This window comes from Rhopilema esculentum, chromosome 16 (genome assembly GCF_057945365.1).
Source record: "Rhopilema esculentum isolate cy_ngs chromosome 16, ASM5794536v1, whole genome shotgun sequence".
In the NCBI taxonomy this organism is placed as follows: Eukaryota; Metazoa; Cnidaria; class Scyphozoa; order Rhizostomeae; family Rhizostomatidae; genus Rhopilema; species Rhopilema esculentum.
Window position 1 is genome coordinate 1,686,745 of NC_142830.1, and position 15,051 is coordinate 1,701,795.

At 36.5% G+C, this 15,051-nt stretch overlaps 1 protein-coding gene across 2 annotated transcripts; it reads left to right on the top strand.

The window, feature by feature from the left end:
* Positions 1-177: 177 nt before the first annotated feature.
* Positions 178-14,748, top strand: LOC135682553 (fas apoptotic inhibitory molecule 1). Of its 2 annotated transcripts, none has more exons than XM_065197494.2 (3): positions 178-1,761; positions 12,638-12,687; positions 13,487-14,748. In XM_065197494.2, exons 1-3 carry the CDS (start codon positions 1,434-1,436, stop codon positions 13,634-13,636), a joined length of 528 nt encoding a protein of 175 aa, XP_065053566.2. In that variant the 5' UTR covers positions 178-1,433; the 3' UTR covers positions 13,637-14,748. The 2 variants fall into 2 exon arrangements, with proteins under 2 accessions (XP_065053566.2, XP_065053565.1); XM_065197493.2 differs by lacking the exon at positions 178-1,761 and adding an exon at positions 10,169-11,457.
* The last annotated feature ends 303 nt before the right edge of the window (positions 14,749-15,051 follow it).

A 15,051-nucleotide genomic window follows, 5' to 3' on the forward strand; every position in this document is an offset into this window, starting at 1 on the left:
TTTTGTCATCCTGGTCATTCTGTAGGAGGGGAATTTAGTTCCATTCTGTGGAAGGTCAGATCACACATCACGTGGGGTTTGGCCATTGTTGGCTTGGAATCGTTGCTCTATATCCAAACCAACGCAAGAGTCGCGGTAGACTTTGAAAATTCTTACCAATGCAGTTTCCATTTTTATATTTGATTTGACCTGCATATTAATTGCGATATTTCAAAAATCACCATACTATTCGCATTTACCAAATGGAAAAAACCCATCCGATCACGCCTATTGTGCAACAGAGGAGGTCAATTTTCCGATCATATGCAACAGACCCTTTTGTTAGTAGTAAATTTTCTTATTTACCCAAAATGACATTTCCTAATACCCAGTCATTCTGGTATTCTATTGTATTCAAAACATGTAGATACTGCTACTTTCTAGATACCATGTATTTTTAGGTGGGTCTTCAGAAATTTGTAACTTTTTATATGTTTCTTTTTTTGTAAGTCAACCAATATTGCTTCATTTGTTATGTCCGCAAACTACTTTTCCGTATGTTAAAAAATTTTAATGCAAGATAACTTTTCACTGTTATTGATAAGATGTTTTATATTGCTTAGGAAGTTAATATGTTTCTAATTGGTAACCAATCCATAACATATCAAAATCATCTTATCGAGATCAAACCTATTCAAATACTTGTTGGGGAGACACACTAGCATTTGTCTGAAGCTCTGTTGGTTTTCAATATTCTGAATTATATACACGTGCCCAGTAACAACAAATATTGCTATTTGCACCGAGTTTGTTGTTGGGCCATCCAAGACAATGTTCCATGTCCTCCAGTTCTTTCTGAAATATAACGTCAAAAGCTGATATTCAAACATTTGGTTTATGGACAATTCTTACTTAATGCTTTGTTACATATTGCTTTGTTTTTAAATGCTGACTTGGCAATTTTTTTATAATCCGGGAGCTTAGCGCCACTGTACTGTGGTTTAAATGTAAATTCTTAACTGAACCTAGATCAGCATAGACAAAGGCAATAACAGAGAGACTGATTATTACGCTTTATCTTTCGTGCGTTTGTTGCCAGGTCTAGGAACGAACACATAAATTTCCGCCCTCGAAGCAGGTAATTTGAAAAAATTCCCAGGATTCATCCAGAAATTGATGCGATTGCTTTGTGAAAACAAAGAGGAGAACTGCTGTACAAAAAGCCTATCAATGCACCTGAATGCTGCCATTATTATACTTACGCAACACCAGCAAAGCCTTGGGAATAAAGGAACTCGATAAATATTACAGGTCGTATTATGTACTCGTTTGCTATCTGTGAATAATCCACCTCAAGCTGACAAAATTGTTTCTAGCTGATAAGTTGCAGCGACAATTAAGAATTCCTGATGAAACTGCGTTGTAGCTAGAAGGAAAACGTGAAGAAAACCGAAATGGTGGATGTAGCCAAGATCTGGACTATTCCGTACACTGATGCAGTCCATGTCGTCAGATTCGAATACGAGCCACTATCAGAACGACGGATCGTGTATTTGGACAACATCATTATCAGAAACAGTATTTTTAAGTTCATAGAAGAAGACGTTTTTTACATTAATAAAATCAAGGCATGTTTAACAGTCAAGCCACACGGCCGTTTGGGCTACGAGTTTACTTTAACGCTCGCTGGCCAGCCATTTGAGAGATTCGTTGCCAACTGGAGAGCTGTAACGAAATGTTGGGTCACGCATATAGACGGTCATCTAACAAGAATCGTTTTAGGTAAGTTTTCAGTATCTAAATTCATCTTTGACGGATGTAGTGAATCTAGTGTAACTGCGACACAGCCAAGTCCCCGAGGAGCATCTCCTTTTATTTATCTGTAAATTGTTGCAAAGCTCACACATGCACTTTCTTTATTAAAGTGAACAAAGCAGCAAAGGTTTTTAAAATCCCATTGGAAACATAGTCATTCAACTTTGCAATCAAGCCAGACGGGCGGGGGAGCAAGAGGCAAGAGATAGATTTTCCATCGAGCCAGATTTTCAAACGTTACGGTGAATCATCCCCTTGACGTTTAGTAATCTAAAAAAGAACATGCCTGCAGTGTCGCACAAGGAAGCCAGCTGCAGGCGCAGAGTAATTTCATAAGAATTAGTGCCTCATTAAGAACAAATTAAGCACAAGCTGAGGCCGAGTTACTGTAAATGTAATTTTGAGCAACAATGTAAAATCCCCCTGAAAAGTTTCATTCCAAAAACGAAGAATTTCTTGTCATCTAGGGGTGCTATTTCTGTGAATCTTCAAACTTGTTGGCAAATAAAGGATGCCTCACTCACTTTTATCGCAAATGAATAACAAATTAAGAAACAATACAGTCTCAAATTTTCGAAAAAAATTGATAACAGCCAGCCAGAAGTTCAAATTATTGGTTGTTGTAAAAATGAATGTAGCCTGATAACTTGTCCTTCAGAAAACTTGCTAAATTTTTTATCATTCGTCATTTTCTGTTAGTTTTGAACCTCTGTTAAAGCAATGAAATTTGAAAATGGTACCAGAAATTGACAAAACAGACACTTGTGGGTTCTGTTCGCAACACGGTGAATTTTTTCTCAAAAATATGGTTTGAGAACCAAGGACACATAGAATCAAGACATGGGTAAGGCTAGCTGACTTAACATCTTAACGGGTCAGCCCTACCCTTATAGGAGAGCTCCATTGCAAAGCAGGTTTATAATGTACGGTAAACGTTTGATAAGGTTTGAATACAGACGGGCTGATCCATTGAAGCGGATTGGAGCAAGCCCGGCCTAGTGTTAATAACGTCATGTTGGATATTTTTATAGAATCTACCTGCCAGGAGTCACTACTAAGATGTAAATAGTTAAAATCTATTTACTTGGCAGGTTAGAATTACCTTATAGGTTCATTCATCTTGAAGATCAAATTCTATATCAAAGTCAATAAGATGACAGTATAATTTCTAATTCGAATTAAAAGGTACGATAAATATTAACATCAGCGAATATAACGACATAAACAAACGTAAATTATCAACAAGAGAGAAGAATTAACGTCCAGAGAGAAGAAATAACGTAAGAATTTTAACGAAGTCACTTCGGTCCAATAAATCTTAAATTAGTACTTTCTCTAAATATTGTTCTTTATGTGAATCGTTCTATCGATCTTCTTTCGTCTTGAATAGCGTTCGCATCCATCTAGTTCACGTCTTTGAGAGTTCTTTGAGATATAGTTCACGTCGTGCCTTTCGAATTCGTAATCAAGAGAATTCTTCTAATCAAAAGTGCAGTCGCAACAACAACAACAACTATATACAAAGAGTGAGAGAAAGAGAGAGATAGATAGAAGGAAAGAGTGCTCACAATTTCCTACATTTTTCATTAAGCATTGACCCTTTTGATCCTGGCTAAAAAGTCTGCGCCACGGATCTTCAAACCGTTCTTGAAATGAAGAAAAATTGAGATGCTTCAACAGTATCTCTTCAAATTGAGGACCGTTTGCTCACACTTGTTGCAGCTTTGCTTACACGTGTGCACGGTAATTTTCCTTTGACTAATAAGTCATAAGTCTTTGAGATCTATGAAGCCCTGTATGCCGGGGCGAAATATTAGTATTCGTTTTATTTAATTTATTTTGAAAAATTCTCACATTGGATTCTCATCGCCGTTCTGCTTTGTTCCTGAATTTTATCTTTGAAATCTATGTTGTTTCCCAGTTGACTTTGCCTCATCATTACCTCTTCAGAACAAGCAAAAAATTGTGTCCGAACGAAAAGAATGGTGGTAAACCCTAATCTGAACCATCTGAACTAAACTACCGCACAGTTATCACGGCTGCACAAATTTCTAAAACAAGGCCGTGAGTTGAATCAGTATGTTTCTTCGACCGAGGGGCAATTCACTCTTGCAAATAGCGTACGAGATTTTCCCTAAAACAAAAGGATTTCTGGGGCTTTTTAGATAAAACAAAAGAATTTTCACAAAAAGAGTACGGGATTTTCTTGGAGTGATTTGTCCCTCGCCTTCGACTGTGCCGTGAGCTAGTGTATACTTATTCGGACTTTTAGTTTTTTTGCAACTTTTGGAAGTCAAGAGTATTTTTTTTTAAATTCTGGTCAGTCCAAGGTCTAAGTCAAGGGTATCACATTTGACATTACTGGTCTAGGGAAGTAATTTATTCCGTACAATCCATTTTAGTTGATAGTCCACTAGTAAACGATAAAAATTGATCTTTGACATTCCGAGTTCAAACCAACAATTTCGTGACATCTGCTCATTCGAATGGCTTGAAAATGAATCTGGCTGAGGATATCATTTTTCAAAATTAGACTGTGCCAAGGGTATCCAATTTGTACTAATTGTACTAATAGCCAAAGGTATCGTTTCCGTGAAATTCAGTCTGGCCGACGTTACCTCTTTGAATGTGTGGCAGAACCCTACCAAAAATTTAGCCAAGCACCCCCCCCCCTCCGCCTCCCTTTCACCATATATCAGCTTTTCTCTTCCCTCATTGCTGTGGGTTTTTACTATGCAGTCATGGGGCGATTGATTTAATATGATTCAATCAAGCTACAACCTTCTGAAGAGGTCTGATTTCTGTTACCTCATGAAGGTACAAGAATGTAAAGAAGGCACGTCATTTTTCTCTAAGAGCCAGAGCACTGAGGCGCAGGCTGGCTGTATTTAACTTTTCCAGAACTTTGAGAATGGTTTTTTTTAAATGTTTCTGAAGTTAGTTGGGTTTAAAGAAATTTAGACAGGAAAACCACATTTTACTGCAGAACAACATTATACCTTTATGAAAGACATATTGTTGTATCTAAGAAACATTTAAAAAAGCAACACGTTCCCTGAAATCGATTGTGATTTTTGAATCCAAGTTGAGAAAACATTTTTTATCGTAAGCGAGATTGTAAATTAGAGAAAAATTAAAAGCTTTTATTTTAAGATTTTGATTGTTAAAGCCCTGGTCAAACGATCCAATATTTCGCCCAACATTTCGCCCAACATTTTCTCGCGCAGATCGAAAAGGGAATGGGTAATAGGTAACATTGATGTTGCTTAACAACAGTAGGCACACCAGACCAGACACTCCCGATGATGGCCGCACATAACGATGCCGATCCGAGATTTCGATCCGAGAAAACGAAAGGCAATAGCCACCATAGCTATTAAAGGTATCAATCTTATCAATTGTAAACAAATTCTAGAGTCGAAGCGAGAGTCGAAGCGAACGAAATCAACCCGAGAAGTCAACAACAATGCTATGATTGAATTTTGGCGGTCTTTTACCGACTACGATGTTGGGCGAAATGTTGGATCGTTTGACCAGGGCTTAAGATTGCATATGTCATTATAATTATTATGCATAGCGCAATACGCTTTACATCAACTCAGTTTGTTCTTAATTTTTTTCTAATTTTCAACCAATTTTGAGGCTCGTGATCATAAAAAAGGTGGTCTTGCCAAGTCGAGTGTATGTTTATGTCATTATCCCGATAAAACAATTCCGATTCTTTTGATAAAATACCGAAGACAATCAGAGGCGGACTTGCTCCAAATTTAGGGCCCGGGCTAATTCGTCAAGAAAGGGCCCCGAAAATCAAAAATAAGTTTAAGGGTATCCCCAAAGTTGTTTGTTGCATCACTTTTTTATACTTGCTTAAAACGTTATTGGAATATTGCTATTAATTCAAATTAGTAGCCACCAGGGATGTAGGCGTAGGCGTAAAAGTTTTACCAAGGGGATCTACAATCCTTAGTCCAGATCAGCATCATTTTCACTGGAAATTTAATTCTAACGTAGAATAAGAGATGAGAGAAAATCGTGACATTGCGGGGAGGATTATTGTTTTCTAGCTGAAGGACTTTTAAAGTGGGGCTTCAGTGGTAAAAAACGGCGAATGGTATTTGGAGGGGTCACCTTTTTCGATCACTGAGGCTCTGGCACCCAGGGTAGAACTTAATGAAATATCTAAGTTATTCAAGAAATATCTACGTTATTCAAGAAAATCTTGATATGTAATTTTTTAGTCAAAGCAAAATAGGAATTGATGTCTTTTCGATCAATGGTTGAGCAGCCAGGTTATTGATTGTTTCCGCAGCAACCAAGATGGTAACATCCGTAGCTGACGAACAGGGCAGGCGAAACGTTACTGAATTAGGGAAGGGCTGAAATGTTTAGATTTTTAAGGGCATAAATAAAGGCCACCACCATGGTTAGAATTTCTGGCCGGATTCAAGAAAATTTTTCGAAATATGACATTACAGAGATGGCCAGAAAATGCATCTAGAATATTTGCCACATCAAGTTTGACGAAAGGACGATCCTAGGCAACACATGCAAGCTTTCATTTACAATTATTCCCCATCCCCTACTAGTTAAGCCAAGATCTTATTCTCAAGCGACAAGACCTGCATTTCGGACACACATAATTTGAAATGCAATTAGAAAAAATCCTGTCTTGTCTATTGAAGACAGTAAATAAATGTTCTCAGTAAGAGACTTTCAAGAGTAACAAGTCTTCCTTTCTATGTTTAGATGTCAAATCATGTCTACATTTCTATGAGCAAAAAGCTTGAAATGCATCTCAGTCTTCCAGCTGTATCTCGTTTCTTTTTATTGTTTACTTCACAATGGGAGACATTTAAAACGTATTCATTTTTATGCAGGCCCGTAGACTGCTAAACTGAATTGGGGGGCACGGAAAGAAATATAGTTCTATACCTGCCTTACGAAATACTGTCAGATCAAGCTGCGCTTATTAGATCTTCAAACACAATTTTTGCAAATTATTGAGAGGGGGCATTGCCCCCCTGCCCTCAGTGTCTATGGGCCTGTTATTTTGCAAAGTCTGTCAGGGCAAATCTCGCATGATTTTTGCCACGTCAGCATGTTTTCGAATTTAAACTTGCACAGTTAGACCACGCCAATGGAATTATGATGAAATTTTGCCGACGAAACACACCAAAATTTGGCGTAAGCACCGATGTTTTATACCTAAGATCTTTGGCAAATCATTCATGTTTTATACTGGAGCAAATATGGATGTACTGCAGCAAAAAAATTTCAGAGCTGAGGGGGTTGAGCCTTTCTGCTGTTTTGATCTATACTCTCAAATCTATTTGGTTAGCATTAAAATAATGTACCTTTCTAGAAATTGAGCCACAAAAATTGTAATGTCCTTACCACCTTAACCTATCATTAAATTGAAACATTTAAACTGAGGGCCCGAAGAGAAAATTTATCAGATTTTGGAACTTCCAGTTAAATAACGTATTATTGCATTAGAGACAGTGAGCCCTGGGCCCAGGATTCTCCTTGCTTACATGGGCCCCCAAATTTTGGAAAATGGTTTTTCAGTACTTGAATACCGCAAAGTGATCTTTATATTCATTCTCTATCCACAGAAGAGGGCCCCTACCAAACAATATGTGTTTTCATTTAATAGCAAAAATAAGAAAAAATTTTAATAATTTTGGGAGGGCCCACCGGGCGATCGCCCGGTAGCCCGCCCGGCCAGTCCGCCCCTGAAGACAATCACACAACACCTGCACAAAAATATCAAGAGACAAAAAGGATTGGTCTCATCAATTCTTTAAAAAGAGCAGGTCCATTATTTTGTCAGTAACAGATTATTTTCTTTAGTACTTGTCAGTTGAAATTTCAATGCATCGACGAAGATATGTTTAATAACAGCTGTCTTCCCTCCCTGGCAGGTGCAGTGAACCTCAAAAATGACTAAAAATTTTGTCCGTGATGTTAAAAATTACCAATCTTTCTTTGACCAACCTGAACACAGTGACATATTTACCCATGGAATAAGAATTAAGAATGGAATAAAGGGCGTGGTCACAAGAATATTCAGCTCGCTCCGCTCGCAGGGGGCCTCATATTTTGTTTTTGCTGGCCATGGCTGGAGCTTTCCAATGCAATGACTGCACTTAGTTTTTTTGCTCAATTTGCCATACAGAGGTTCCTCCAATGCAAAATGTTTCACCATGCTGAAAAGGGTTAAGAAAAAGAGTGAACTGAGGTTCACAATGTCACAGTAGCGCTTTGTTGACTTATGTTAAATGACAACAGATTTTGATGTCCTGGGAGTTTCAAACTTCAATAAACTCATCGAAAAGTTTTCAGCAGTTAAGTAAAAACGAAAGACATTAGCGGCATGAACCAAGGGGCAAGGGTAGTTTTACTTGGAATGTACTGAAATGCGAAATGGATGCAAGTTTATCGTGTCATATAGTTTTTAACTATCAAACTATTCAGTGAATATTAACCTAGTTGGTTTTTATTATGTTTAGCCAGATACTATGCACGGGACACAATTTTTTGTATATTTTAAGAGGCCCTAATCAACTTTGGGCCCAGGGCCCCAACAGATGTGAATGCGACCCTGAATAAATTTTGAAATCGATTGAAGAATATCTTTATAACTCTGCTTCAAAAGTTTCTTGCTCAAGTCAAAATATAATCTTGGTTTTGAAAAATTATCATAATTTTTCTGATCAAATTCATTTTACCTTTTTAAAGAATTGTTGTCCAAGATTTTGCAAAATATATTTTTTTTTCGCAAACAATTTCGTTGATTCGGGCGAGGGTGATAAATTTAATTATTTTTTAGAAGAGAATATTGACATATTTTTATAAGAACTAGTAAATTCAAGTTCAGGCTGACTGTTATTAATTTTATCGAAAATCTGACGCTGGTTTTTCCCTAATTTGTTCATGATTGTAGGGTGTAGGCAGTGAAACTGCTAGCTTTTTCACATTAAGGAGGTGTTCAGGCCTCATTTGCCAACAAAGTGAATGAGACAACCTTCATTTGCCGACAAGTTTGAATATTCATCGGAAAAGCAACCACACATGGTCAAAAATTCTCGTTTTGAGATAAAGCGCTGTTCAAAATTGCATTTTACAATAGCTCAGCCTCAGCTTGTTCTTGTTCTTAACGTTTTACCAATTTTGAGGCTCGTGTTCTGATAAAATTGTTGTTATAAAAAAAGTATTCCAAACTTTTGGATTTTTGTTCTAAAAGTCAAGGTGTGTGTAAAAAACGTATCCGGAAATTTTTCTAGACTTCCTAATAATTCTCCTGCAATGATTTGTATAATAAATCTTCCCTCTTTATATGAGAACCAGATGATTTCTTCCGAGGCTCGATGTTCTTATTTTTTGTTCTTTGATGCTGTTGTTTTTATATTTGTATATTTACGTACTATAAACTGTTTTAGGGGCCACTAAATAACAGTTTTGCAAGACAATTTGATTAGCTGATTAAATCTTCTATTTTTTACACGATAAAAGTTTTAAGAAAAATCTTTTTTCTCGTTTTTTCTTCAAACTGGTCATGTAGACTGGACATGTTGTTACGTTATTTTCAATTTTTTAAGCAAATCGAGACTTTGTGCTCTTATTAAATGTTTTCCTACAAAAAAGTGAATTAAAAATTGCAAAAATGACTTAAAACTGTCAGTAATACCTTGAAGCCTCCTGATGTAGAATTCTGGGAGCGGAACCGTTGGCAAACAAAGATGGACCCATGGATAACCCTTGTGATACACTCAGAAGGCCAGAGGAATACTTCATATATTTACCAACAGCTAGAAGATATGGATCATGTTAATAATTGATATGAGTACAATTAATGTTTACAAATGGAACATCATTGGAGTCTGGCGTTTTCTTATGGGGAGAACATCATCCGATTGTTCGTTCATTCTTGCCACGAACAATCGGATTTATTCTCTGTTGGAAAGCAGGCACGTCTTCCTGGAGAAATGGACCTTTCCCTAGGTACCTGGGTCCCATAATTCGGTGTCAAAAATAAAATTTAGGCTGCTTCTTCGCCACTGCAATTGTCTATAATACCGCATAATCGATTTTGAGGCACTGATACCTAGGGTTGGGAACTTTTTCCAGAAAGTTCTTTTTGTACGAAGGTGGCACTTCCTCAAAGAGGGACTTCCTCGAAACTGGGGACTTTTCTTTCAAAAAAGGGACACTTTTTATCAAAAAGTGGGCATTTTTTCTTCCAAAAGGAGCGTTTTTAAATGAAAAAGGGACAGTTAAATAATTTTTGGAAGTTCCGACAATTACTGCTGCCCGCTAAGTCTATGATTTTTAATATCCAAACTGCTTACAGACTATGATTCTACCAATTTTTTGAAGTTGTTTCAAAGTTTGAGTACGTTTCTGCCGCTTTGAGTATTTTTTCTTTCAAGTGAAAGCTCAAGGGCCTATACAGCTATGGAGGGGTTTATTCTAGGAGGGGGGCATGTTTGCAAAAGTATATTTTTGAATTGGAGCTTGTTTGATGGCAGCTTATACAGAGGTTGAGGTTAAGTCGAGGATTTGTGGCAGGCGAATAAAGCCTTGCTTTTGACTCATTTGTCGGAATTGAAAAAATAGTTGAAAAAAGCCAACATTTTACATAGAAGTTTTTTTCGCATGACCTGACACTCCCCCGGACTCTTATTCTGAAGTTTTATACTCTGAGGGGTGCCAGACGAAAAAGCTTCTTAGTATGTTGTAAAATGTTTGCTCTTTTTGATGCCATTTTCAAATTTTGTACCGCCAAACCTTTAAAGTTGAATCAATAATAGATTATTTAAAATTATCGATTTACCCAGAACTTCGACTTTTCTTACGGGGGCTATGGAGTGCCACGCCCACCAAAACCATTTAACGAAGTTCAATTTGAAGCGATGCACCTCACTGAGTTGAAGTCTCTTTGATCAATATCAAGATACGTTTTGTTTACATTGTGTTTTAATTCTGTTGTCGTCTGCGATTGTCACCTAGCAACAGGCAAAGAGGTTGTCGTTGTCTTTCTTGTTTTTGTTTGAATCCTGGAAACGATAAGATTTGAGAGTGCGCCCCCCTTTGCGCATGATAAATGATTTCAGCAACACGAACAACCCCCGATACACGTTAGTGCTCTGCACAGAGAATGTGCTTGTAACTCGAGGTAAAGCAACGAAGTGTCGTAAACACTGCATGCATATAAATAACAATTATTTAAAGTTTTGTGGACGGTTTAAACGGCTGCGTTCCGAAAGGCCGTCTATTGTTTATTGTCCATCGCCAAAATAGCGTTTTAAGCATCTTTGGAAATTGGAATGGCTGACCTAGTTGGTGTTTGGGAAGTTAGTTTATCTGATGGAATCCACACGATCAAGTTTGAGCATGGAACAACGACTGGCAAAAGAGTAATAACAGTGGATGATAGGGAAGTTTTGAGACGAAACTGGATGTTTAAATTGGTAGGAAAAGAACATTTTAAAATTGGCAAGACCAATGCTTATGTATCGATAGAAGCAGTCAGTGGATTTGCTTATGAATATACCATGTTTGTTGATAACAAGCCTCTTAAGAAATTCGTCGAGGATCGTAAAAGAACTGCAAGGGTTTGGACTCTGATACTAGATGGTGTAGAAACGCGCATAGTTCTGGGTAAGGATGTTTTCAGCCCCTAAAGATTTTTTAGTTCGAAATAAGCCATGATTTTATAGTGTAGGCCCACAAGATACCTACTTACAGTAGTTTATAATCGATTCAGAATCTTACAGTGTAATTTAAAACCGATTTTTGATGTGAGATTATCACAACATTGTGCCTAAAGCTCATATTATATTGGCTAAAATTAGAGCAAAATTAAGCTTTTCAATATGCTCCATAAAACCTCAAAAAATGTATGGTATATCCAAAACTTAACAAGCAGGAAAACGAGTTGTGTCCTGAATTTCCTAAGAGCTTGCTGAATCACATTATCTCTCTCTGGAAAATAATTTCACCATCCATAGTTCCTCAACCTCAAAGCAAATTCACCGGGAAAACACTTTCCATGCCTATGTACAGATAAAAATTATGCAGATAATTTTTGCTTTGTATTTTGTATTATACCAAAACCCTAACTTTTTAATGAAAGTTCTGAACATCCAAGCTTTTCCTTAAAGCATTTCAATTTTTAAAATGATATTTATAAAGTATTAAAAATATCATTATAAAAATAAATTGTAGAGATATTTGAACTTAAAGTAGGTATCCTTACATTTTATCTTCAAAGTGATAGCAAATACAGTGGTGAGTTAAATTGTCATTACATCTTGGTAACGATAGAATTTAAGCTGTTACCTTTGTTTTAAATTAGAAGGTAGTAGAGGGGGTTGGCCTAAGTTTGTTCATGATAAACTTTGTGTTCACATAATTTTGAAGAATATTTTACATCAATCTTCTGCATGGTGTAACAAGGGTTGAATAGATATAAGTAATTATCAATAACTTGTTTTAAAAATAACTTGTTTTAAACTTTGACATCTTCAGAGTAAGCAGCAACAATCTATAATCTATTGGGCAGCATGAATGATAAAGTGTAACACTGATTAAAAACAAAAGGTTGTTATACCATCCAGTATTGAAAGGTATAATAATTTTGTGTAGTATTTGAAAGGTAGAAATCTGTGCAATATTTGAGTCTTCTGAGGCTTGAGGGTTCAAGTTTCCAGATCAAAGTTTCTTTTGCAATTGAGTTTGACCTTTTTGTTGGAATTTTGTATGTGTCTAGAAACACAAGGTCATTTATATATATATTTTTATCAACAGCTTTTCATTTTAACTTTTGTAATTTTTCTAGAGAAAGACACAATGGATGTTTGGGTGAATGGTGAAGTGCTAGAAACAGCTGTGAGCAAGTTGCCTTTTCCTGATATGAGAATTTGATAATGTCCAATGTTTTGCTTTTGGGTCCTGAGAAAAGATGAATTTTTCTCTTTTGTTACTGGGTCATCAGGTTTTTCAACTTCTGAAATTCTCACATTATGAAAGAAACTGAGATTAAATTTTTGGAAGAGGAAAGCCCAGGCACCGCCCACCAGTAGTGGGCTGAGAAAGGTGTGACTGAAAAGGTCAAAACATTGAAAAATGCCACTTTTAGAAAATACTTGCATCTTTTCACTTTTTCTTTTTAAACAGTCTGATTCAGAAAAGATAACAATTACTATGGAAACAGATAAACAAGATAAGATGCCAATAAAATTAACAAAAAGGTTTAACGCCAAGAATAACTGCTACCACTTAGGATCCCTTAGAGTAAACTTTCCAAAGTTGCGCTAAAGTAAACTAGCTAAAACTTTTGTAGCTTTTTTGCAAAAGAGTGGGGGGGGCTATAGCCCCTGCTTGCTCAATGGCTGCCCAGTGCTTGGGAAAGGCGGCCTGATAAAACAGTAATTTTTTATGATATTGTGCTTCTTCACAGTGTACAGTAAGGGGTAAAGTTATATGATGAACTAGAAAAGGCCTGTTCTCCTTCTTTGCTAACTGCTACAACTAGCACTCAGTTAGGAATGGATTCTTACCATTTTTACCAAAGCAAATCATTTATTTAAACACCTTATTTTTTATGTTGCAAACTGGGGTTCAAGCATTTCTGGACCAATAAGGAGAGACTTAGAAGTCCCTTATTTTACTTGCTGTTTGTTTTCAGGGTGAGTTTGCAGATGAAGGAACAGAAACACACTTCAGTATCAGAGGCCATGCATGCTATATAAAGGCAGTAAGCTCTGGCAAAAGAAGAGAGGGAATTATTCATACATTATTTGTAGAAGGACAAGAACTACCAGAGAGTATGGAGTGATGGGTCTATGTGTGGTCTATCATGGGCACAATAGCGCCATTCTGATGTGTATATTTTTTATTGTAGTGTGAAGACTAAATAGTGTGAAACATTTTAATTTGGTCTAATCCTGATAGTTATGCTTTAGCATAGAATTGCTGATAATAGAAAACATAAATTGAGATAAGTGAAAATAAAAATCTTGCCTTAAGCTGTTTTTAAATATTGCCTCAGGGTTTACACTAATGAGGTGGTAATTTTTAACTGTTGAACTAATGTTTAGTTTATTACAATCAAGCTGTAATATAAACTAAATTGGGAGCAAAACATAGTTAAGAAATGTGGGATATAAATACTAAGTACATGTTGAAAAATGTTGTAGAATATCATTGGTGTTCACTTGATACTTTTGAATTGTTAGAGACGATTCTAAGGGGATAACCCATGGTGGGTTAAAGTCAAAATAATTCTATTTTAATGAATTTCTCATTCACTGTTTATCCCTGAAAGTTTAGAATGAGACAGGTGGTTTTGAAGGGCTAAGTTGTACATACAGTATATTTTTCATGGTCAGTTGCTAAGCAATTTGTTGCTTTCCCTACACATCTGGGTTTGCTTAAACTGGCATTGTTAAATTATTGAATTTCATTCCATTAATCCTTTCACCATCTTTCAATACACACTAATAGGGTCATTGCTACAGTGAGGCTTGGGTGGTGTGACACTCCCCTTGAACAAAAATATCTGTTACAAAAGCAAGGAGTTTTTCTATTTGCAAAAACAATGAGTTTTTGCTGTTGCTAAAACAAGGAGTTTTTGCTGTTGCAACAACAAGGTGTTTTTGCCATGTGAGGAAGCTTTGTTGGGAGATTTTCAGACTTGTATGCAAATGAAGGGTGGTGCACTCACTTGGTTGGCAAATAGTACATGAGCACCCCTCCCCCTGGGGCACAATATCTAGCAACAGGCCTGCTCACAAAACTACTTTTTATCTGACAAGTGTTTATTTAGCAACTTTATTTTGAGGGCTAGCTCCCCCTTGTTTTTACATATTCCAAATGTAAAATGGCTGTAAAGCAAGTGTTTTGTGGTAAACAGAACTTTTGGAAATGAACAAATGTTTACAAAATGAATTTAATTGTTTTGCTCTCATTTTTATGTTCTTTTCTGACTGCCTGTTTGTCATAATCAAGCCTGGTTCTCAAAAAAGGGCCTCAATTTTACTTAAGGCAGTAGTTGATATATTATAACATCTTCCTACGAAGAAGCAAAAGTTTCCACAAAAAACCCTCAAGCAATGGTTGATGTGAAAAGGAACTTTCTTCACTAACCACAACAGCAAACAAATATTTTGAATGATATTGTAGAAATCTTGTAAAGACTAGAAGATTGTCTCTAATTTTGTGATCTGGGAAATAATCCTATTTTTCTTCCAT